At 38.2% G+C, this 23,719-nt stretch overlaps 2 protein-coding genes and 2 long non-coding RNA genes across 7 annotated transcripts in view; 2 read left to right on the top strand and 2 right to left on the bottom strand.

Moving 5' to 3' along the window:
• The first annotated feature begins 4,527 nt into the window (after positions 1-4,527).
• On the top strand, positions 4,528-13,730 carry LOC119071598. Of its 2 annotated transcripts, XR_005086681.1 has the most exons (4): positions 4,528-4,538; positions 11,521-11,600; positions 11,793-11,929; positions 13,717-13,730. It is a non-coding gene; the product is annotated as an uncharacterized LOC119071598 (long non-coding RNA). The 2 variants fall into 2 exon arrangements; XR_005086682.1 differs by lacking the exon at positions 13,717-13,730 and having other exon boundaries at positions 11,793-11,930.
• Positions 7,845-23,221, bottom strand: LOC119071611. Its single transcript, XR_005086694.1, has 3 exons — positions 23,065-23,221; positions 12,498-12,503; positions 7,845-7,855 (listed from the first exon to the last, which is right to left on the bottom strand). It is a non-coding gene; the product is annotated as an uncharacterized LOC119071611 (long non-coding RNA).
• Positions 13,902-19,664, bottom strand: LOC119071569 (bifunctional methylenetetrahydrofolate dehydrogenase/cyclohydrolase, mitochondrial). 3 transcript variants are annotated; one of them, XM_037176506.1, is made up of 6 exons: positions 19,518-19,643; positions 17,002-17,478; positions 15,042-15,222; positions 14,571-14,835; positions 14,117-14,512; positions 13,902-14,049 (listed from the first exon to the last, which is right to left on the bottom strand). In XM_037176506.1, exons 2-6 carry the CDS (start codon positions 17,253-17,255, stop codon positions 13,961-13,963), a joined length of 1,185 nt encoding a protein of 394 aa, XP_037032401.1. In that variant the 5' UTR covers positions 17,256-17,478; positions 19,518-19,643; the 3' UTR covers positions 13,902-13,960. The 3 variants fall into 3 exon arrangements, with proteins under 3 accessions (XP_037032401.1, XP_037032402.1, XP_037032403.1); XM_037176507.1 differs by lacking the exon at positions 17,002-17,478 and having other exon boundaries at positions 19,518-19,664; XM_037176508.1 differs by lacking the exons at positions 17,002-17,478; positions 19,518-19,643 and adding an exon at positions 19,439-19,461.
• Positions 20,959-23,719, top strand: part of LOC119071594 (protein yippee-like CG15309) — a 69,175-nt gene continuing 66,414 nt past the window's right edge. Inside the window, exon 1 of the mRNA XM_037176547.1 lies at positions 20,959-21,350. The gene's annotated coding sequence lies outside the window, so the exon portion shown is untranslated. The remainder of the gene's footprint in view (positions 21,351-23,719) is intronic.

Raw genomic sequence — 23,719 nt, 5'->3', positions numbered from 1 at the left:
CCTTGCATTTTCTCGTAAAGATATAGGAATCATGATTTCTTGGTGTGAATAAAAACACACAACCCAGCAATCGTACCAAGGCTGTATACTTTGAGGAGGTCACGCAGACCGCCATTTTATTAGATACGCGGGAACACACCACTTCTGATGATTTTACATGTAAAAAAATTCACCACATCATCAAGACGACGAGAATCATCAGAGTAGGTGAATTTTTGTATGAAATCGGCCATTTTATCATCAACTGTGGTGTGTAACCCGCGTATCTGTACTGCGTGACCTCCCCAAAGTATACAGCCTTGCAATCGTACACGCATACATATTTGAAAATTTGGAGGCTTTTTGACGTTCCAAAAATGAGTGTTCGTGCTACAAGCAGTGCTCGTTTGGTGTGATGTAAGTTGCAGGAGAAATGCTTGTCAGTCAGATAAATAAGGCGGTGAATTTCAGAAATGCCCTTTTGGCGGAAATGATTTTTTTATGTGTGCCCATTTCCGGTTAAATGAAATAGTTTTTGGGAAACCTTTTTTGAGGAGCCTTTAATTAAAGGTGTATGGCATGCTTTATTCCTGAAATAGTTATTTTATGTATTTTCGTTCGATGTAGAGTGAGTGGAGCGACATCTATTTTCGGTTGTGTCCGCTTCCATGTTCATGTCGGTCAATGTGTACTTCGCTCTGTTTTTAATATTTTCCACTCGAAACATTTATGTTCTAAATTCGGCTGAATGAATGATAGTCATTATGTAGATATACGTATACACTCAGCAGTTGTGTGTGCGCAACCTCCCCCAAAAGTATATAAAATCTTGACTGTCAATAACGTGGGGTTTTGTATTACAGTGTGCTACTGGTTCGTTCATTTGTTTTGAACATCGTACTGAAAACTTATCGAGATTTGCGAATTATTCTTGAATTAGTGTTCACCATAGATCGTCTTAAATTAGCTATTTTATAAGCGTTAATAAGCGTCAATTTATCAACGGATTCGTTTTCCTTTGATGTTGAAAAGAAATTGAATTTGTATCAAGTCTTGATTACTGGTACGCCAGCACATGAGAGAAACCAGCACATGAAAAGTGAACGCATCCTAAGCTCTCTCTTGAGAGAGAGTTGAATTTCTGAAATAAAAAACCGCATATCTCTGGGATCGAACACGGGCCCTCTCACACATCAGCTCATGACAATTCATGTGAGCTAAATCGTTCTTACATGAAGTACGGTAATTGTCGAATAGTATTTATCTGGGCTCATTGATTGTACCAATTGCTTTTATTGGTTTTGGATGAGAAGGAAGCCTCGGATCGACGTCTTCTTATAATATTTTGAAAGCTTGTAAATTAAGACTTCAAAATCCAAAATACCTCATGGGTCCAAGACTCCTGGCCCAAGATATAGCTTCTAGAATTTTTCATCCCATACAAAGGACTTTGTTCCAGAGCTACCAGATGTCCGCCTTGGACTCATGTCTCACTCTACTCAATCGATTGCTACTAGTGCTAGGCAAATATTGACAAAAAATTGTATGAGTCCAAGCCTCCTGGCCCGAGATATAGCTTCTAGAATTTTTCATTCCATACAAAGGACTTTGTTCCAGAGCTACCAGATGTCAGCCTTGGACTCATGTCTCACTATAATCAATCGATAGCTACTAGTGATAGGTAAACACTGACAAAAAATGATATGAGTCCAAGCCTCCTAGCCCGAGATATAGCTTCTAGAATTTTTCATCCCATACAAAGGACTTTGTTCCAGAGCTACCAGATGTCAGCCTTGGACTCATGTCTCACTATACTCAATCGATAGCTACTAATGCTAGGCATATACTGACGAAAAATTGTATGAGTCCAAGCCTCCTAGCCAGAGATATAGCTTCTAGAATTTTTCATCCCATACAAAGGACTTTGTTCCAGAGCTACCAGAAGTCAGCCTTGGACCCATGTCTCACTATGCTCAATCGATAGCTGCTAGTGCTAGGTAAATACTGACAAAAAATTATATGAGTCCAAGCCTCCTGGCCCGAGATATAGCTTCTAGAATTTTTCATCTCATACAAAGGACTTTGTTCCAGAGCTACCAGATGTCAGCCTTGGACTCATGTCTCACTATACTCAATCGATTGCTACTAGCGCTAGGCAAATATTGACAAAAAATTGTATGAGTCCAAGCCTCCTGGCCCGAGATATAGCTTCTAGAATTTTTCATTCCATACAAAGGACTTTGTTCCAGAGCTACCAGATGTCAGCCTTGGACTCATGTCTCACTATACTCAATCGATAGCTACTAGTGATAGGTAAACACTGACAAAAAATGATATGAGTCCAAGCCTCCTAGCCCGAGATATAGCTTCTAGAATTTTTCATCCCATACAAAGGACTTTGTTCCAGAGCTACCAGATGTCAGCCTTGGACTCATGTCTCACTATACTCAATCGATTGCTACTAGTGCTAGGCAAATATTGACAAAAAATTGTATGAGTCCAAGCCTCCTGGCCCGAGATATAGCTTCTAGAATTTTTCATTCCATACAAAGGACTTTGTTCCAGAGCTACCAGATGTCAGCCTTGGACTCATGTCTCACTATACTCAATCGATTGCTACTATTGCTAGGAAAATATTGACAAAAAATTGTATGAGTCCAAGCCTCCTGGCCCGAGATATAGCTTCTAGAATTTTTCATCCCATACAAAGGACTTTGTTCCAGAGCTACCAGATGTCAGCCTTGGACTCATGTCTCACTATATTCAATCGATAGCTACTAATGCTAGTCATATACTGACAAAAAATTGTATGAGTCCAAGCCTCCTAGCCCGAGATATAGCTTCTAGAATTTTTCATCCCATACAAAGGACTTTGTTCCAGAGCTACCAGAAGTCAGCCTTGGACCCATGTCTCACTATGCTCAATCGATAGCTGCTAGTGCTAGGTAAATACTGACAAAAAATTATATGAGTCCAAGCCTCCTGGCCCGAGATATAGCTTCTAGAATTTTTCATCCCATACAAAGGACTTTGTTCCAGAGCTACCAGATGTCAGCCTTGGACTCATGTCTCACTATACTCAATCGATTGCTACTAGTGCTAGGCTAATATTGACAAAAAATTGTATGAGTCCAAGCCTCCTGGCCCGAGATATAGCTTCTAGAATTTTTCATTCCATACAAAGGACTTTGTTCCAGAGCTACCAGATGTCAGCCTTGGACTCATGCCTCACTATACTCAATCGATAGTGCTAGGCATTGACAGAAAATTATATAAGTCCAAGACTCCTGGCCAGAGTTATAGCTTCTAGAATGTTTTCTCCCCTACAACGCACTTTGTTCCAGAAGGAAGCCTTAGACCCATGTCAAACTATACACATCAATTCTCATTAAATAAGAGAAAAATTTTGGAAGTCAGTTGAGAATCACTCAAGGCATCGTGCTCTGAAGGAATGAACAAAGTGTGACAAATATTTTCTTACATTGACAGAGATTTTTTGAAAGGTCAATTTTGCTTACAATTAAGCCACACAGACATTAAAAACATCGTTGAAGAAAATCCACAAAAATTGGATTGATTTTCACTTCATACCAGAAAAACGTACCCTAGGCTTGTTGATATGGCATGTGGAGTATTATTGTAATTATTGTTGTATCATATCTATCAGGGCATCTACTGATCTAAATGTATACATTTACGAAGTGCGAAATACCAATTCATCAAAATTTTTGGCTTTAAGTTCGACTTTAGTTCTTTCAGATATTTTCTAACAACGATTAAGGACGTGTTCATCGTATGTAAATCACGGACAAAAAAGCACCCAATTTTTGACATTGAACCTACAGACAATAAGCAAATATGACAGTGGTTTATTTAAACGACAGCGGCGTTTGTTACCGACTGATCTCTTAAATTAGGCTCCAATGGGACCAGGTCCACCTGAAAAATCTCTTTTACAGTTTTCGGTCATACATGCCTTTTCAATTACACCGAACATCTTTTGACAAACATTTTCGAGTGATTTGTCTCTGTAAGACAACGGCTTTCAGTCAAAAGAATTAAGTTGGTCCCAGACTTCTGGCGTGAATTCTATCTTCTAGATGGTTTTTTGTATTTCATAAAGGTTTTGTTCAGAAAATTTTTACATTCTAACCCCGAAAGAAGGTCTTCTATTCAAATCTGTAATAAAAAGATTTATCACCGTGCACGACTCCGCGTCCCACCAAACCGATTTGTCTCATTCCACTTTCTTCCAAAAACACATGTCATGTTGCTCTACTTTTCCAAAACCCCCAACTCTAAAAACCGAAATCGAAACCCTTTCTTTAGACCTCCGTCATTTTTCCAGGCTCCACAGAATAATACCATTTTAAAGCATTCAAAATATTCACACATCATATTGACCAAATTCAAATTTAAAACTCCCACGCGCAAGTCAAATTTTAAATATATGCAAATTTTGCGCAACAGGAGGCGTTGACAAATCAATTCAACACTTACTGCAATTTAAGATCGTAGTAGCATTTGAAAATAGAGTTAATTTGATTTGTAACGTTGTCGTGGATAGACGTGTTTATCTAGTCACAAAACGAAAATATTACAAAACGCAATTAAAAATTTAGTGAGTTTACCAAAATCATTAAGTAAAAGTTCAATTAACCAATATGAAAGATTTGGAATTGAAATTTATTGAAATTGTTTCGAAGTCATTCGACGACTTTGAAATGATGAAAATTTCTAAAAGTAAAACATTTTGTGAGATCACCTCAAGAATTTTGAGTGAGATGGGCATGAAGTATCACACTGGTGATTTACGAAATGCTCAGAAGGTTTACAAAATGTGGAAGAACAAAAATATTGAGATGGAAACTCGGAAACGAATTGAGGTTAGACTGTCTTCATCAAACGTTAATAGTAACATAGATGAGTCAATGACCTCAATGATCAGTACTCCTATGAACGAAAATCGAGAAGAAGATGGACAGCCTCAAGATATTGAATCTGTAGTAGAAACAATGACTCCCACGGAAGGAGCTCGAAACACTGAGTCTGTGGTTGAGACAATGACTGTTATAGAAAAGACTAAATCAGGTGTAGAGTTAGTGAGCAATGAGTTGGATGGGTCAATGTCTCGTAAAGGCAGCACCCCCAATGAAAATGCAAAAGTGGAAGAGTCAACGACTTCAACAGTCGGTACTCCCACAATTCAAAACAATAATATGGATGGGAAATAGCTCCTGAACAGCTACACAATAAATTCTTTTTATGTAACATATGTAAAGACTAAGAAACTTAATAATCAGACATATGCTTGAGTTTACCACATAACAGATGAAATGCCATCGGTAACAGGAAAAAAGGAGGAGTTAGGCCTACTGGGGAAACCTCCTTAAAAAAAACGCGTCGTCGAACTACCTCTAGGGTGATGGGGAAACGTTTGTAGATATTTTTTTTGTTCTTTTTGTGACAAAAGACTGCATCCTCGTCTAGAACCAAAAGTATGTACTGAGTGTATGTAGGAAGCATGTTTGATAATTCATTCGTTTGATAAAATATCAACTATTTCCGTAGAACCGATTATTATAAATATCAACCGAATGTATTATGGATAATCGATAAATATCGACTGATAATCGGTAAATTTACAATGTTAATTCCATAAATATGAAATTCAGTGAACATGACTAAAATTGGAGAATGCATAAGACATTCAACACTAACGATTTTGGCGAATATTTCAGAGACAAGCATTTTGTCGTTAGGATAATAATTAAAAATCCATTCATTGCCTTCACCTAAGTATTTTCGACAGAGACAAATGCATAAACCGAATAGTTTATATTTCTGGCCAGGAGACTTCTGGTAGCTCTGGAACAAAGTCTTTTATATGGTATGAAAATTCTAGAAGCCATATCTCTTGCCAGGAGTCCTGGACTCATATAATATTTTGTCAGCATTCGCCTAGTACTAGTAGCTATCGATTGAGCATAGTGAGACATGAGTCCAAGGCTGACATCTGGTAGCTCTGGAACAAAGTCCTTTGTATGGGATGAAAAATTCTAGAAGCTATATCTCGGGCCAGGAGGCGTGGACTCATATAATTTTTTGTCAGTATTTACCTAGCACTAGCAGCTATCGATTGAGCATAGTGAGACATGGGTCCAAGGCTGACTTCTGGTAGCTCTGGAACAAAGTCCTTTGTATGGGATGAAAAATTCTAGAAGCTATATCTCGGGCTAGGAGGCTTGGACTCATATAATTTTTTGTCAGTGTTTACCTAGCACTAGTAGCTATCGATTGAGTATAGTGAGACATGAGTTCAAGGCTGACTTCTGGTAGCTCTGGAACAAAGACCTTTGTATGGGATGAAAAATACTAGAAGCTATATCTCGGGCTAGGAGGCTTGGACTCATACAATTTTTTGTCAGTATATGCCTAGCATTAGTAGCTATCGATTGAGTATAGTGAGACATGAGTCCAAGGCTGACATCTGGTAGCTCTGGAACAAAGTCTTTTATATGGTATGAAAATTCTAGAAGCCATATCTCTTGCCAGGAGTCCTGGACTCATATAATATTTTGTCAGCATTCGCCTAGTACTAGTAGCTATCGATTGAGCATAGTGAGACATGAGTCCAAGGCTGACATCTGGTAGCTCTGGAACAAAGTCCTTTGTATGGAATGAAAAATTCTAGAAGCTATATCTCGGGCCAGGAGGCTTGGACTCATATAATTTTTTGTCAGTGTTTACCTATCACTAGTAGCTATCGATTGAGTATAGTGAGACATGAGTCCAAGGCTTACATCTGGTAGCTCTGGAACAAAGTCCTTTGTATGGGATGAAAAATTCTAGAAGCTATATCTCGGGCCAGGTGGCTTGGACTCATACAATTTTTTGTCAATATTTGCCTAGCACTAGTAGCAATCGATTGAGTATAGTGAGACATGAGTCCAAGGCTGACATCTGGTAGCTCTGGAACAAAGTCCTTTGTATGGGATGAAAAATTCTAGAAGCTATATCTCGGGCCAGGAGGCTTGGACTCATACAATTTTTTGTCAATATTTGCCTAGCACTAGTAGCTATCGATTGAGTATAGTGAGACATGAGTCCAAGGCTGACATCTGGTAGCTCTGGAATAAAGTCCTTTGTATGGGATGAAAAATTCTAGAAGCTATATCTCGGGCCAGGTGGCTTGGACTCATACAATTTTTTGTCAATATTTGCCTAGCACTAGTAGCAATCGATTGAGTATAGTGAGACATGAGTCCAAGGCTGACATCTGGTAGCTCTGGAACAAAGTCCTTTGTATGGGATGAAAAATTCTAGAAGCTATATCTCGGGCCAGGAGGCTTGGACTCATACAATTTTTTGTCAATATTTGCCTAGCACTCGTAGCTATCGATTGAGTATAGTGAGACATGAGTCCAAGGCTGACATCTGGTAGCTGGGGTTATTTAGTCGAGGGTTATTTTGTCAGGGTTTTTTGATCCGGGGTTATTTTGTCCATGGGGTTATTTAGTCGGGGGTTATTTTGTCCGGGGGAATTTAGTTCTAGGACTGAATATCCCCGGACAAAATAACCCGGACAAAATAACCCCGGACATAATAACCCCGGACAAAATAAATTTTCTATTGAGTGAAGACAGTAGAGCGGACATAATAACCCCGGACAAAAAACCCAATTAAATTTCGGCTGTATGTTAAAGTAACCCCGAAAAAATAACGAAGGATCAAAATAACTCCAACCAAAGTACCCCAGGCAAAATGTCTACGTATCGAAATAACTTCAATAATAACGAATAACTACACTGAAAATAAAAATAGAAAAATCTTTGCAAAACCTGCTGCGAGTTTCGCTGCACGTCCTGCAGACGGCCTAACACGCACGGGGCTCTGCCCCAAACCCCGCTAGGGGCTCTGCCCCTTAGACCCCGCAAGGGGGATGCACCCCTTGACCCCCGCTTTTTTTAGTCGTTTTTATTTTTCTCGGCCTGCGGCGCATTGACACTTTTCATAAATACACTAAACAATCTATAAACAAATAGTTGCGACAAAATCAACGATTTCTAATATTCCGATACTTTATGACAAGGGTCTGCCGCCCCCTGAACCCCCGCATTCTTTTTGATTGCCTGCGGCGCTTAAACCCCGACTCCTTCCACAAAACTTACGATAAAATCGACCACAAATTTTTGTATTTCGGTATTTAATGTCAAGGGGCTGCCGCCCCCTGAACCCCCGCATTCTTTTTGATTGCCTGCGGCGCTTAAACACCGACTCCTTCCACAAAACTTACGATAAAATCGACCACAAATTTTTGTATTTCGGTATTTAATGTCAAGGGGCTGCCGCCCCCTGAACCCCCGCATTCTTTTCGATTGCCTGCGGCGCTTCAACACCGACACCTTCCACAAAACTTCCGATAAAATCGACCACAAATTTTTGTATTTCGGTATTCAATGTCAAGGGGCGATTTGAAAGCTACATGCATGAGTGACACGTCAAATGAAAGGTATTCACAATACCAATCCGTGAAAAAAAAGTTTATGAAATTCGGATCATCAAATCGTGAGTTAGAGCCAACGATGTGAAATCGGTGGGGTACGGGAACTGTTTTTTGACAACAGCTCGGCCGAATATGAACGAATTGCGCTTAGAAATGCTCTTATAGATAGATATTAACCATACTAATCGAGGAAAAAAAAGTTCATGAAGTTCGGCCCACCAGGTCGGACGCTAGGTCTCTTGGAGTGAACGCCTTTGATGCTACTCGGCCGTACAGTGAACGTAGAACATTTTTGGTTATATCTCAAGCAAATTTCATCCGATTTTCGTGAATTTTTTTTTTGTTTGAAAGGTAGTGACGAGTGCAAAACGATGGTAATAATTTTAGAGTTCCACCAAAATGGCCGCCGCCGCCATATTGGATTTTAGTGTTTTTACCTATATCTCATTTTATCCGATTTTCATGAATTTTTTTTTGTTTGAGAGGTAGTGACGAGTGTTTGTCGATGGTATTAGTTTTAGAGTCCCACCAAAATGGCCGCCGCCGCCATCTTGGATTTTGCTGTTTTTACCTATATCTCAAGCAAATTTTATCCGATTTTCGTGAATTTTTTTTTGTTTGAAAGGTAGTGACGAGTGTATGTCGATGGTATTAATTTTAGTGTCCCAACAAAATGGCCGCCGACGCCATCTTAGATTTTTTCTTTTTCGCCCATATGGTCGAGTATAAGCGGATTAACATAGAGTGATGAAAGGAAAGGCGAGATACATATGATAACAAAAGGGGTTAGCTGCTTTCGTTTCGACATTAGATACACTTCGTACGGGGTTTATAGAATTGCGCTATGCGCAATTTACACGACAGCTATGCTTTACAGTTTTTCGTCACCGCAATATAGACGATTTAGGTTTACATAAGTGCTTGGGTTACGGATGCACTAGGGTTGGTGGTATACAAGAAAGTTACGGGTAAAGCAGGATGACGTACGTAGCAGATATACGGGACGGTACGGGGCTAAGTCTAGCTTTATGCGACGACTTTCCTTTGGCCTCGTTTGAAGTTATTTTGTCCGGAATTATTTTGTCCATGGGGTTATTTAGTCGAGGGTTATTTTGTCAGGGTTTTTTGATCCGGGGTTATTTTGTCCATGGGGTTATTTAGTCGGGGGTTATTTTGTCCGGGGGAATTTAGTCCGACAACGCTGGTAGCTCTGTAACAAAGTCCTTTGTATGGGATGAAAAATTCTAGAAGCTATATCTCGGGCCAGGAGGTTTGGACTCATATAATTTTCTGTCAGTATTTACCTAGCACTAGCAGCTATCGATTGAGCATAGTGAGACATGGGTCCAAGGCTGACTTCTGGTAGCTCTGGAACAAAGTCCTTTGTATGGGATGAAAAATTCTAGAAGCTATATCTCGGGCTAGGAGGCTTGGACTCATACAATTTTTTGTCAGTATATGCCTAGTATTAGTAGCTATCGATTGAGTAAAGTGAGACATGAGTCCAAGGCTGACATCTGGTAGCTCTGGAACAAAGTCCTTTGTATGGGATGAAAAATTCTAGAAGCTATATCTCGGGCCAGGAGGCTTGGACTCATACAATTTTTTGTCAATATTTGCCTAGTACTAGTGGCAATCGATTGAGTATAGTGAGACATGAGTCCAAGGCTGACATCTGGTAGCTCTGGAACAAAGTTCTTTGTATGGGATGAAAAATTCTAGAAGCTATATCTCGGGCCAGGAGGCTTGGACTCATACAATTTTTTGTCAATATTTGCCTAGCACTAGTAGCAGTCGATTGAGTATAGTGAGACATGAGTTCAAGGCTGACATCTGGTAGCTCTGGAACAAAGTCCTTTGTATGGGATGAAAAATTCTAGAAGCTATATCTCGGGCCAGGAGGCTTGGACTCATACAATTTTTTGTCAATATTTGCCTAGCACTAGTAGCAATCGATTGAGTATAGTGAGACATGAGTCCAAGGCTGACATCTGGTAGCTCTGGAACAAAGTCCTTTGTATGGGATGAAAAATTCTAGAAGCTATATCTCGGGCTAGGAGTCTTGGACTCATATAATGTTTTGTCAGCATTTACCTAGTACTAGAAGCTATCGATTGAGCATAGTGAGACATGGGTCCAAGGCTGACTTCTGGTAGCTCTGGAACAAAGTCCTTTGTATGGAATGAAAAATTCTAGAAGCTATATCTCGGGCCAGGAGTCTTGGACCCATGAGGTATTTTGGATTTTGAAGTCTTAATTTACAAGCTTTCAAAATATTATAAGAAGAAGTCGATCCGAGGCTTCCTTCTCATCCAAAACCAATAAAAGCAATTGGTACAATCAATGAGCCCAGATAAATACTATTCGACAATTACCGTACTTCATGTAAGAACGATTTAGCTCACATGAATTGTCATGAGCTGATGTGTGAGAGGGCCCGTGTTCGATCCCAGAGATGTGCGGTTTTTTATTTCAGAAATTCAACTCTCTCTCAAGAGAGAGCTTAGGATGCGTTCACTTTTCATGTGCTGGTTTCTCTCATGTGCTGGCGTACCAGTAATCAAGTCTTGTTTGTTTATTTCGAAGTACGAACAAAATTTAGTCTTTTAGTGTCGTTGTATCAACCATTATGTTGAAATTTTCAAATCTTATTCAAATTTTCGTTCTTTTAGATCTGACCGAAAACGACGTTTGGACGACGAAGAAAAAGAAGAAAAGAAAACATTGTGCATAATGTACGACACCGACTCGGACAGCAGCAACAACGGGTAAGACACTCTTAATATCTATTATGCATGTATGTTATGGTCGGGTGGATCGTTTTTCCCAACTTTCAAATCCTCATCCAGTGGCATGATGTGTAACTAGAAGATAAACTTGTCATACATCATCCATTGAACCATAAGTGAGCGCGGGTCGTACTACTGTTAAATCTACTGCTAAAATTTGTCGCCATTAAGCCAGCCCACTCTATATGTTTCTAATTACTAATATGTTCGCTTGCTTACTATCATGATTTTAATTTTCGTTGGCAGTATCGAAAGGCAAAAAAACTTAAGGCCGACCCGGACATGGTCTACAAAGAACAAGACGACGAGCCATATCATGAGCAAATGTGAGTAGACAAGTATCTTCGGTCGGATCACACTAAGCCAGACATACGACTCGAACCCATGGCCATGGCGCTGAGAAAACTGATCTTTTTGATGCGTCATTTTAATGATGTTCGAGTGGTCTCTGTTTCTCTGTATTTTGCCTTTGATCGCTAATGAATTCCATTAATTTAGCTTGAATTTTTAATTTAAAGGCTTGCTAGCGATTTGGAAGCGCTGTTCATCGAAAGACGCCAAATTGAAAAACAGTTTGACGCTCTGAAAAAGAGAAAGATCGAGATCGATAGTCAAATCGCGAAACGACTCAAGCAAGGGGAAACTAGCAAAACACGTACAGTGAACGACATCTCAAATGTCTCACTGTTAAATTTTTCTGAGAATTTTATTGTGTCATTGCAAGTTCACAATGACATTCTCTGAAAAAAATGACAGTGAGACATTTGAGATGTCGTTCACTGTAAGTCAACTTGCATGGTCAGTTTAATTTTCGTTTTGTTTGGTTGCTGTAATTTTCATTTTGAATTGTGAATTGTAATAAATAAATACATGGCGGCCTGGGTGGTGTATTAACGCCTATACAAAGTAACACTAGTGACCGATAAAGAATTTCAGTCAAAAAACCCTTAAAGGGTAAATGTGACGCAAGTCCTTTATCTTACTTACAAAATAACTGATAACTGTTAAAGAAAATTTTACAAGAAGAAATTTGTGTCACAAGTAGCAGATGATTCGGTTTTCTTACGTTTCAATTTTTCAGTACATTTTTTAACCATTTTCCTAACAATACGTTCCTCAACATCTGCCACTTGTGACGCAAATTCCTTTTTGTAAAATTTTCTTTCACAAATTTTTTGGGTCAATTTTTCGTTGATAAAGCTTTTGCGTACGACGCACAATACGTCACCCTCAGCGATATCAGTTATTTTGTAAGTCAGATAAAGGACTTGCGTCTCATTTACCCTTTAAGGGTTTTTGACTGATATCACCACTTTTGTAAGTAAGTCTTTTCGACAACATCAAAAAACCTTATGGAAGTAAAAAAATTCTAGAGAAATCAGTCTGAATCTCAAAATCTAGAAAACAATCTTGGAACACCTCACTTATATCGAAAGTAACCCAAATCCATTGAAAAATCCGATGGAAGTTAGGAAGTGCCAGAGGAATCATCTGTCATCCCAAAATTTAGGAACCGACCTAGTGGAAGTTAATACTTATGATCCCCACAATTTCCTACAAGAAATACATCCCAAAACAACACACACCTTTCACCACATTACCATCCATATATCATGTACCAAAATATACAACACACACACACATACAAATTGGCTTTTATATGGCATTTGTATGGAAACTTTGGCTAGCACCCAAGATATGGATTTTTTCCAACTTTTGCAAAAATCTATAGAAACGTTTAGGAGTTGCTGGATCCACTTTTTACTAACTAAGTAACTAACTAACTAACGTAGGCGATTTGCATTATCTGAAAATTCTAGATTTTACTTATTTTCATGCAAACATCAATATTTCAAAGTTCAATATCTCGGCAAATTTTGAAGCTGCAGTAACGTGTGTTAGCTGGTTGAACTCGTACGGATTCCTAGATTCCAGATATCCTAGTTTGAGGGTCGTTGGAGTTAAGGGGGAGTTCGTTAAGACTTGAGGACTTTTTGCTTTGTTTATTTGACAGCCATCTCACGGAGTACTTTTTGTAGGTACCGTTCGGACTGAAAGCTGTCACAATAGAACAAAAAAATTAAGGAAATATCAGCCGTTTATATGTTGTCATGTTTTCTTATTATTTTCTTATTTTGATTTTTATTATTTTCATAATAACGAAACCGGATACGCAACGTCTAGTGAAGATGCATCCCCATTGGAATGTCCGATTGCAACTACAGATGAAGGCGATGTATGTGAAAGTTTTTTTTTATGTTGTCGCACATTAATCAACCACGATATAATTCTACAGAAAATAACGTAATTTAAAGTCATTGATAGAGATGTGCGGGCCGCCCGAAAATGTCGGGCCGCCCGGGTTTTTATCCGGCCCGATCGGGCTTGGGCCGGACGGGCTATAAATACGTCGGGAAAAATAACTATTTTTTTACATTACAGGCAAAACAGGATCAAAATGAAAAGACCACTGAACCTCGCACGGAACCAAAGAACGAATTTTAGTAAATATTTTAGTTAGATTTTTGTGATTACTCTCGAGAACCGGTAAATTTTAAGGACAGATGCGTATTAGAAGCTACGGCTCTGAGTTCTTTGCGCCTATCGAGTAGTAAAAGTCATTTTCCTTTCATTCAAAATAATTTTTTTTTGTATTCATTTATCAAACACTTTGCTCTTCGTATTACTATTTCCGTTCCGATCTCATTTTCGATAAATTCCTTGCGGCGATGTAAGTGTTCTTCATCAACATTGTCACAGTCATCGGTCCGACACCTTGAATGCAATACAAAAGGAAAATTGAACACCGCAGGGAGACGCATTTTTTTCTATTCAAAATTACCTCCAGGCACTGGTGTTATGTGTCCAGCAACTTCTCGTACAGCTTCGAAGTCAACGTCACCGACTAATTTCGCCTTTCCTGTTGCTTCGTTCACAATCCGGGTCAGGCCAACGTCTATAATACAAGCGCCTGGTTTCACCATATCTGCAGTGATGATTCCCGGAACACCAGTGGCTGTGACAATGATGTCCGCTAATTTACAGAATTTTTTCAGTTCAGCCGGTGGCGTGAATCGATGGCATATTGTGACGGTTGCGTCCATTGCACACGTATCATTGCGACCGTCAGCATGCAGTAACATTGCAATGGGCATTCCAACGTTCTTGGAACGTCCGACGACTACAGCATTTTTACCGAACGTATCGATACCGGCTCGTCGTAGCAGTTCCTGTACGCCTGATAGAAATACGATGAACAGTCGAATCTTTTGCTACGAATGGCTCACAATGCTTACCTAATGGAGTGCATGGAATTAATGTGTTCATGTCGAGGCACAGTCTTCCAACATTTTTTTCATTGAAGCCATCGACGTCTTTTTCACAGCTGATAGAATTGCAAATGCGTCTTTCATTGATATGGGATGGAACGGGCAGTTGAACCAAAATTCCGTCAACGGAATTGTCATCATTCAGATCTTGTATTACTTGCAGTAACTCCTCTTCGGTAGTCTCTGGCGGGAGATTTTTCGTAATACTGTCGATGCCGACTTCTAGAGCAGCCTAAACACGCAAACAACAAAAATAAGTTTTTCGAAGCAAATGATGACATTTGAACTCGCACAGATCTTGTTATTCATTTTGTGCGGCTGTTAATTTGTGTGTGACGCTTTTATCAACAACAATAACAGCAGTTCACATTATGAACGTCACACATGCTCAAATTACTGTGTAAAGATGGAAAAACAATTCCCTACGACAGAACTGACCTTCATTTTATTTCTGACATAGGTACAGCTGGCTGGATCGCTCCCAATCAATACAGCAGTTAATTGGGGCGGACGATGACCCTCCTGTACCCATTTGCCGATTTTTCCTTTCAGTTCCGTTCGGATGTCGTTGGCTATTTGCTTACCATCGATAATTTGAGCCATTTGGACGCGCTTTAATCTGCAATTGAAACGTTAATTTATTTTAGTTCACTGTTGTGGTGCACGAGCCATCAAATTTTAATCTAACATCGATAAAACTGACGAGTAACTCAAGTAAATACTTGGACTTACACAGGTCCAGCGTATTACCACTTAATTCCAAAACATTCGCAAGACAATTTTGTGTGATTTTGGAAACAACAAAGTCAAAAACCTGGCAAGTATTTGGAAACAAATAACTCGACCAATGGTACGTTTTAAAGTGAAGTAGCAAACTAACTACCGATCTAATAACTAACAACAAAACCAATCAAACTTAATGACACTAATAAATCGAAAAAATTCTAAAAGAAAAACCCAACGCAAATGACAATCCAGTTCATTAGTAGTAGACAGTAGTCTCCGAAAATCATTAGTTTAAAATATACAAAACCCATCGAAGGTATTTGTACACTCTGCGGGTCAAATGATGGAAATGCATTCGGTTTTTTTGTTGTGTGGTACTCGTGTATCTGAGCCGATGGAGAGGTCAATGAACACGAAGCAAGAACTGTATCTACCATTTGGCCCATTGCAATGCAATTTAATTTTAACTGATGTTGCTGGGTAACAAATCACGTGCTGAAACAGGGCTTAACTCAATGCATTGAAGTAAAGACTTTTCTGTTCAACTACCAACAGAAGGTAATAGTAGTTTACATTAGATGTTGAATGTTACGTGAGGGTAACAATTTTGTGATGAAAGAAAACTCAATCGTGTGTTGCCCGCAAGTTACCCCAAATGTTATTATTATAGATCTCTTATAGATACTATTGGTCAACTTTCGCATGGGGCAGGTAATAAAGTCTTGTTTGAAGTACATGAAGTACAATAAGCGCACCTCGAAGATAGTGAAAATTTTTGTAGTTGCATCACAAAAATTGTCAATTATTTCACAAAATTTCTTCGTTAAAATTTGGGAAAACTTGACCCTTTTGTGTTGACCAAACAGTATTATGGCGATTACGATTCAGCCGAGATACTGAATTTTAAATATAGTACAGGCATAACACATTCAGCTGTTTGTCAGGTGGCAATTTATTGAGTAACTGCGAAAATGATCCATTACATGTGGACGATTTTCGGTTCAATTTCTTCGTTTTCCTATGTGAAAATCTACTTTTTGATACTTGCGAACTCACTCGGGAGTTTTTGAGCAACTTGCTTCGGCAACTGTTTTTCTACAAGTTTAGAGACGTATAATTCACCTTCGGCTCGGATATAAAAACGAAACAATCAACTTATCTGTGTAAAGTGCTGAAACGGATTTTTAAAGGGAGGTAGGGCTATTGGGTATTTTGGGAAGGTATTTTGGGAAGGTATTTTGTGTAATCACATTAGTGTCACAATTTGTCATCGCAAACATTTTCGCTACGATAAAAGGGTTTGAGTATGATACTACCAAAGAAATCACTACAGTTTGTCACACAAAAGATATTCAAAGTCAATGAAGTGGTTACCAGTTTATCATGTTTTGGCGCCAAATTTTAATTCGACTCACCATGACGTATTCAAATTTTGCGCCAAATATCGTAGACTGGAAACACGTAATTGACTGTGAAAATCGTTGACCTTTACAACTCCAAAAAGTCTGAAATATGTTTATTGAAACTAAAAAAATGACTAAAATCAATTACAACACAAAATCAGCGGAAAAAATCAAAATCAATTTCTAAAAATTCAAATCATTAAACGACACACACAACAATCTCAATAAAACTTATTAAATGATAGTAGATATATCCTCACGTGTCTCACCTTCCATTACACACACGGCTGTTATTACTATCAGCATTTTGGTCCGGTATACTGCCGCTTTTAACTGTTCCATTACTAAAGTCCCTCATAGTTGTAAAAGATGAAAACGATTGGAAATTACAACAGTCTTTTAAAATCACCGAACCCAATTTGGTCAAAACTCTTTTTCTGCGATTTAATTCGTAAAATTTTTGTCTAGCACAACAGCGAGTGGAGATGTACAAACAGAGACTAATTGGATGTGTACCAAACATTATCAATTTATTTTAAAATAATTTATTATTGGAAATTATGATGTTTTCCTGTTATTTTTTTTCTCGCTCGTTAATGTCAATATTATTGTATGAGAGGCCGTCCATTGAACAACAACAATGATTATCTGTGACGCGAATATATTTTGGATGATGCCTTTGATAAGGATCTCCTCATTTAAAGAACGAAAATCGGATGTGCAACTCAATTACATTATTGTCTTGTCTAAAAAAGAAAAAGAAAAATGAAAGCCGTCAATATTGTGAGTTAAATTGTCTTCGGGCTTTGTTGAGTATTAAAATAGTATGTTACATACCAAGGATCAAAAAGGTGTGTTTTAGACCCAGGTCGCTTCGCGTCGCTCCATCCCTGGACGTTTTCACCACCGTGGTCTAAAACACACCTTTTTGATCCGTGGTTTGTATACTATTTTTCTTCCTGGAGTACCAAAGTCACATTCCGAACAAAACATAACAACAAAACTGAACAACATACCGGTGCAAAAGCATTCCATATTAATGCCGAAAGTAATCCGTATGAATGCCTAAAGAAGCCCGTTCCGTGTGCATGTATTCTCACAAATGTCGAAAAATAAGCAATCTGTAGGAATGCCGAAAGACATCCGAATGAATGCCGAAAGCAGTCCGTATGAATGCTGAAAGCAATCCTTATGAATGCATTGTCACAAAACACTAAAAACATTACATTCGCGTACATACAACAACTTGACACATTTGGGAAAAAATAAAGATAGGATCGAAAATGACATAAGCGGGAATGAAAATTGAGAGAAAATAGTAGGGGAGAATGTTGCTCTTTCGGTACTAAATTTGGTGAGTGAATGTGACGGTTTTGGTACTACAGGAAGAAAAATATATTTTTATTGCAATACCCTATACGAAAGTTGACAATTACATGACAGCATGACCCTTGCGAAAATTGTCCGTTACATGAAGATATTCGGTTCATTTTACGCGAATTCCATGTGAAAATGAACTTTCGCATGAACAGGTACTAAAACTAGAATACATTGGATGCTAGCGAGTAACACATTAATTCGGAACAATTTTGTGAAGCACGCAAACTCACTCGTGTGTTTTTTAGCAACCTGATTCGGTAAATGTCTCTTTGACAATAGTGTAGTTGATGGATCAAGTGCGAGTAACTGTAAACCCGAATACTGACAACTACGCCGTCATCCTTAGAGAAGCCTAACCTCAACTCTGCGTGATAAAAATTGTCCGGATCAACGAAACCGTTAAACTTGATAGTGCCTGCCAATTTTCTCTGCACATATTTTCGGGTCGGTTTTGTCACAAAACTGTAATGAATTTCTTTCGCAGCATCCAATGTAACCGACTATTTCTATTATTATCAATAAAACGAGACTTCCATGAGCGAACGTGTAGTTGATAAAATTGTTTGGCTGTTTTCAATGTGTCAAGTTGAGTTGAGTATCAGGGACATCAAATCAATTTAAAAATTCAATCAGTCAATCTGAAAACAGTGAAATCTCATTTGTCATTTTGGAATCAATGGAATTACCCTTGGCGATAATACCCAGGACTAAATTACAAATAATATTAACGCCCAGGGCCATAATATTATCCAGAAGACAATAATATCACCCAGAAGATGATATTATCGCCGAAAAGATGTAAATTTTGTCCAGAAGATGATAATATCGTCCGAAAAATTGTGGATGATAATATCACCCTGGGTGATAGTTTCTGAGCAATAATATCGGCCATAGGATTATATTATACTGTTTTCTGGGCGATATTATCGTTCGAGACGGTAGAAATATCCCATTACCAAAAATACTAATAAATCAGAACTTGTCATTACAAGAATCACTTGCTGAATCGTTCATAAGAGACACTCTTGCGAAGCGAAGCTTTTCAATTTATTGCAGAAAGTTCTCATTAAATTTATTTTCAATAAAGCCATCAAGTTCGAACGAAATCAATTCGATTTTGAACAATAGTTACGCAATTTCCAATCAATAATTTTGAATGGAACCACAAGTGTCTTCCAATAGTCTATTTATTCACACCATTTTACATAAATTATGCTTTCGGTCGTGGGTTGAACGAACTTGAATCAAATATTAAATTCTTTGAAACAGAAGTTGATGAGCAAGTTTTATAAACACCGCACAGAGGTTACAGGTATTATTACTTACTCGACAAAAATGTGTAAGAAAACGAAAAATGAATGAAGGACAATTCAATTTTATCCAGTAACGTTGACAATCTACTAACCTTAACTACGGCAAAAGTTTAACTTTTACAATTAGATTCTATCTTTTTGAATTAAACCAAATTTAACTCAATTTAAATTGATTTATAATACTGAATCGGCACCGGAGACAAAAATTTTGTATTGAATGACATTTCACGACGAACCTACTGTCAGTGATTATACACGTGAAAAGCGAAAGCACAATAAAGTGATTCATGCTTCTACTGAGAGATAGCGCTTTCGTAGAAAAGTAAACTTTTTTGATTTGAATATTTGTACGAGGACTTAAGGTGGCCTCTGAGTCATCCGTTTTGTCTCCGTTTTCATTCCGATTTGCCTCCGTGTACATGCTCTATTGTATGAAATGCCAACTGTCATGTAAACGGAGGCGAAAACGTTTCACTGTGAATTCAGACTTAAGCAACATTCTGAAAGAAGATGACGAAGACTAAGACATTGCATGTGGGCGGCTGGCAGTAAAATTTGAACGATTTAGTGTACTTTTTCCATGAAATGCTTTTGGTACGCAAAACAAGTGTCTAAGTCAACGTAGGAGCCACTAGAAGATTTTGCTGCGACTATTAAAACAGTTCGATAGAAAATGGGTCTAGACCGAGGCGGAGGGCGTGACGACGTTGTTGTGTCAGTAAGCATTTCGAAATAATTTTCCTCACTTTGTTCCACCTAGTGACTAAGTTCAAGTATTTTCATGTCATATTCAGGTAAAACCACAGAGTATAACTTGGCCTTGTCCGCGCTTTACCTCATCCAACTTGGAGTGCGTTGGACAGGCAAAAGAACAGAATTTAAAGAAGACTCTCAGCGAATGTGTCGCTGAACTCGCTTCGCTCGTATCGGCAATCTAACATCTAGTGCGCAAAACAACCCCATTTACTAACTATAGTTAGCCAAATAGCTATTATAACATGGTAACATAAACTCCAGTTTCAATGACTGCAAGCGTATCGTAGCTATCAAATATCTGTCTTTCACTTTTCATTGGCTTCACTGGCCTTAACAGATTTTGGTAACAAAAAGTTGAGCTAGCAATGGATCATTCTGATTATTGTCGCATCGCTGCAATCGATAATAACAGATGATATCTCTTGGTAACAGGTAACAGCAGTGTGTACAGCCAGGTGATATCTCCAACACAATCAATGAATGAAATCAATTTTATTGATGACGAAAAAAGTTCTCCTATTTGCATCAACACAACGTTCTGTGCCTGTTTTTTTTTTCACGAGAGTAAATATTTGGCGAAAAAAACCCGTTCTCAATCTTCTCAATCGAATAGGTATGTAAACGCAACGAGAGAAATAAAATTCATGATTTTGAGCAGCCAGCCATATTCGACGAAACGAACCGAAGAGAAAAAAAAACGCACAGTCCCATGGCATATCAATTGTGTTGATTGTTTTCGTGGAGTTACGTCGTTTCATAAGCGTAATATTGAAGAAAAATTGTGCGATTTGTGCTTAAATGTTGATCAGAAATGCAGCTTTTGGGTCAAACAATGGACAATGAAAATATCACTGCAATGACAGGACATTAGTGATAAGTGCAAAAATAATTGCAGAATTTGGCAAGGTTAACTGAATTCGTGAATTCATTTGGAACAATTTTTGGTGTTGACATTTTGGAGGACGATAAAAGTTTCAGGTCAACTTTGTCAATTCGATGTTGTGTGTGTGTTTTGAAGATCCTTTTGACGGAACTGAAAAGTTTGTTTAGATTGAGACAGTAAACTAGGAACTGAGTTTCCGTGTAAAAAAAGATGAAATTATTGGCATCGCAAATCATCGCTAAATGCAAAAACAGCATACGAAAATGATGTTCCTGATTTTAAAATGGTAAGTGACGACGATTATGCATACAGATGTGCGATTATACAAATGTTTTTTGTGAATGACATTTTCTGCGACTCTATTTTCGAATTCAAATAAAAACAAAATCATCTGTTTTGAAAGTAAATATTATTTGGGTGATATGCGCCAAAAGATGTGCGCAGAAGTCGTTGTACAGCTTTGAAGCCCTGAGGCTGATGTCAAATGCGTAGAAAGAAATTTATATCTTTTTTCGTACGGTTCGTTTTCACAACAGTCTCGAAATAGAACGTATAGACATTCGTGGAACAGATCGATAAGTTTTTTTTTTTTTATTCAATCAGACATCTCGTCCGGAATGGGTATTGGGTTAAATTAAATGTCAGTAAACTTTCAACAACTTGCATTTGTTTAAGGGTTTCAGCAGCATTGTTCAGAATAAATTTGCAAGAATCACCTTTGAGCCTAGAGCTTGGCCTCTCCTATTCGATAGTATACTGTCAATTATCGCCTATTTAAGAAAAGAAAAAAAGTTTTTGATCTTACCTACGGACAAAATCTAAACCTGATTCTTTCCTATAATTTTTTTTCTCCCATTACGTGGAGGATGTTAAGAGAAGTCGTTCTCAATTACAGACTATAGAAGAAAATTCGAACGTTGTGCGTTCGTTGTGCGTCTTAGTCCTTATTAGTGTAGTATGTAGTACTCTTACGTTTTTAATTGAGTCTTGCCTAAGGTAACAACCTTCACATACAAGCAAAATTCAACTGAACTTCTTTAACCTTACTAAACTTCAGCTACCTTCCACACATGTCAACCCGTATCAGGATTAAGTCTGCTACTTCTTTTGTTCAATACTGATAACGTCATTGTTTGAAACTTTTTTTTTCGCCAAATGTGACGGCTGCAATCACAGAAGGAAAACAATGCAAAGTTCGAAACAACAGGTCTGTTCCAACGTTATTTCAGCTGTCAAAACATAGAAACATAACCAAAAAATTATTGTTGACGAAATGTTCGTAAAAGCGTTGAGGTTATAAATTAAGATTGGCTCACCTAGTTTGTGTATATTACGTAGGTGGAAGCACGGGGTTTCAGGGGGTTTCGAACATTTAGTTTTTTCATGTTGCAGATATTGCAGTGACATATTTGCAAGGTATTGGCCTTTTTCACAAAGTATAATCAGCGTAACCTTCGTAAAAAGAATCTTGAATCTGACAAGAGCACGTGTGCCAACGTGTAAAAAACAAATGTTCAAAACCCCCTGCTGAACCGTGGCGATCCTCTTGTCAAACGGACAGTACATAAACAAATTCCATCATTTATAGGTTGGTTTCAAGGCCATATGAATTGTCAAATTTCATTCACAGAACCATAACCTCAATAATATCTCTGTGTAAAAGGCGTAGGCGACGTTGTTTGATTTGTATGAAATATCACGTACGACGTTGCTGTGGATGAAATTGTCGTTGTTCGGATTGTCAAAGTTCGTGTTTACAGTTACTTGGAACAAACCTATGGAACTTTGGATCCTCTCGTTTGTTTTCGATTTGTCATAAATTCTTTTGACAGTAAGATGAAACAGACCTATGGATAAACATTGGGCTCCCCTAGTATGTGTTTACTACGTGTGTACAATCATGGGGTTTCAGGGGGCTTTGAAATTTAGTTTTTTCATGTTACAGATATTTCATGGTCAGATTCTGTCCGAGGTGCAAGCCTTGAGCAATCTGCGTAAACTTTCTACAAAAACCCAAGGTAAATATATGGGTGGAGGTAATGCCATACAGACGCGCGGCGCTTAGCACAATAGTTCGATGCAAGTGACACCTTTTTTTAAAATGGCTGCCTATGATTAACTTGTGTTTCACAAAATATTGCTCCTATCACAAAACAGATGGCCGAGGTTTCTAAGCAATTTTGTGATTTTAAACTAAGAGAGGGATAGCTTTTATAGCGAACTTTCGTGCCACTGCACATCTGGTTCGGTTATAATATGACATTACCTCCGCCCATATATTTACCTTGCAAAAACCTTGAATTTGACAACAGCACAACATCCACAAAACCGGTGTCGATCCACTTGTCAAACGGATTTATACAAAATCTTGTACTTCAACCTTTTTAACATTAACCGGAAGTTATCGCTTTTTGTTGTCGTTGCAGAGACTGATATTAATTGGTGTTTTTGAAAGGTTTCATCAAGCAAACTACGCTTTAAATTTGGATATTGTAACAATCTAATGCATCGAATTAACACCTTAGACAGACGTTCATTTCTACACGTCGACCGCTCAAACTCAGACAATAAGAATTTATTGTTATCTTATCTTCGAACAAACTCATTTACGTTGCACAATTACGGAACGTAATCGTCCGTTATTTAAATCAGAAA

The sequence above is a fragment of the Bradysia coprophila genome (assembly GCF_014529535.1).
Source record: "Bradysia coprophila strain Holo2 chromosome IV unlocalized genomic scaffold, BU_Bcop_v1 contig_5, whole genome shotgun sequence".
Classification (NCBI taxonomy): domain Eukaryota; kingdom Metazoa; phylum Arthropoda; class Insecta; order Diptera; family Sciaridae; genus Bradysia; species Bradysia coprophila.
Note: the sequence above shows the minus strand (reverse complement) of the source record. Positions and strands in the feature narration are given on the sequence as shown.

Bases quoted from the DNA above. Each gene is read 5' to 3' on its own strand.
- LOC119071569 (XM_037176506.1), bottom strand. From the start codon at position 17,255: ATGTTTGGTACACATCCAATTAGTCTCTGTTTGTACATCTCCACTCGC. The intron at 15,223-17,001 runs GTGAGACACGTG...TTTCAATTGCAG, and splicing joins AGCCGTGTGTGTAATGGAAG to ATTAAAGCGCGTCCAAATGG. The intron at 14,836-15,041 runs GTCAGTTCTGTC...TTGCGTGTTTAG, and splicing joins ATGTCAGAAATAAAATGAAG to GCTGCTCTAGAAGTCGGCAT.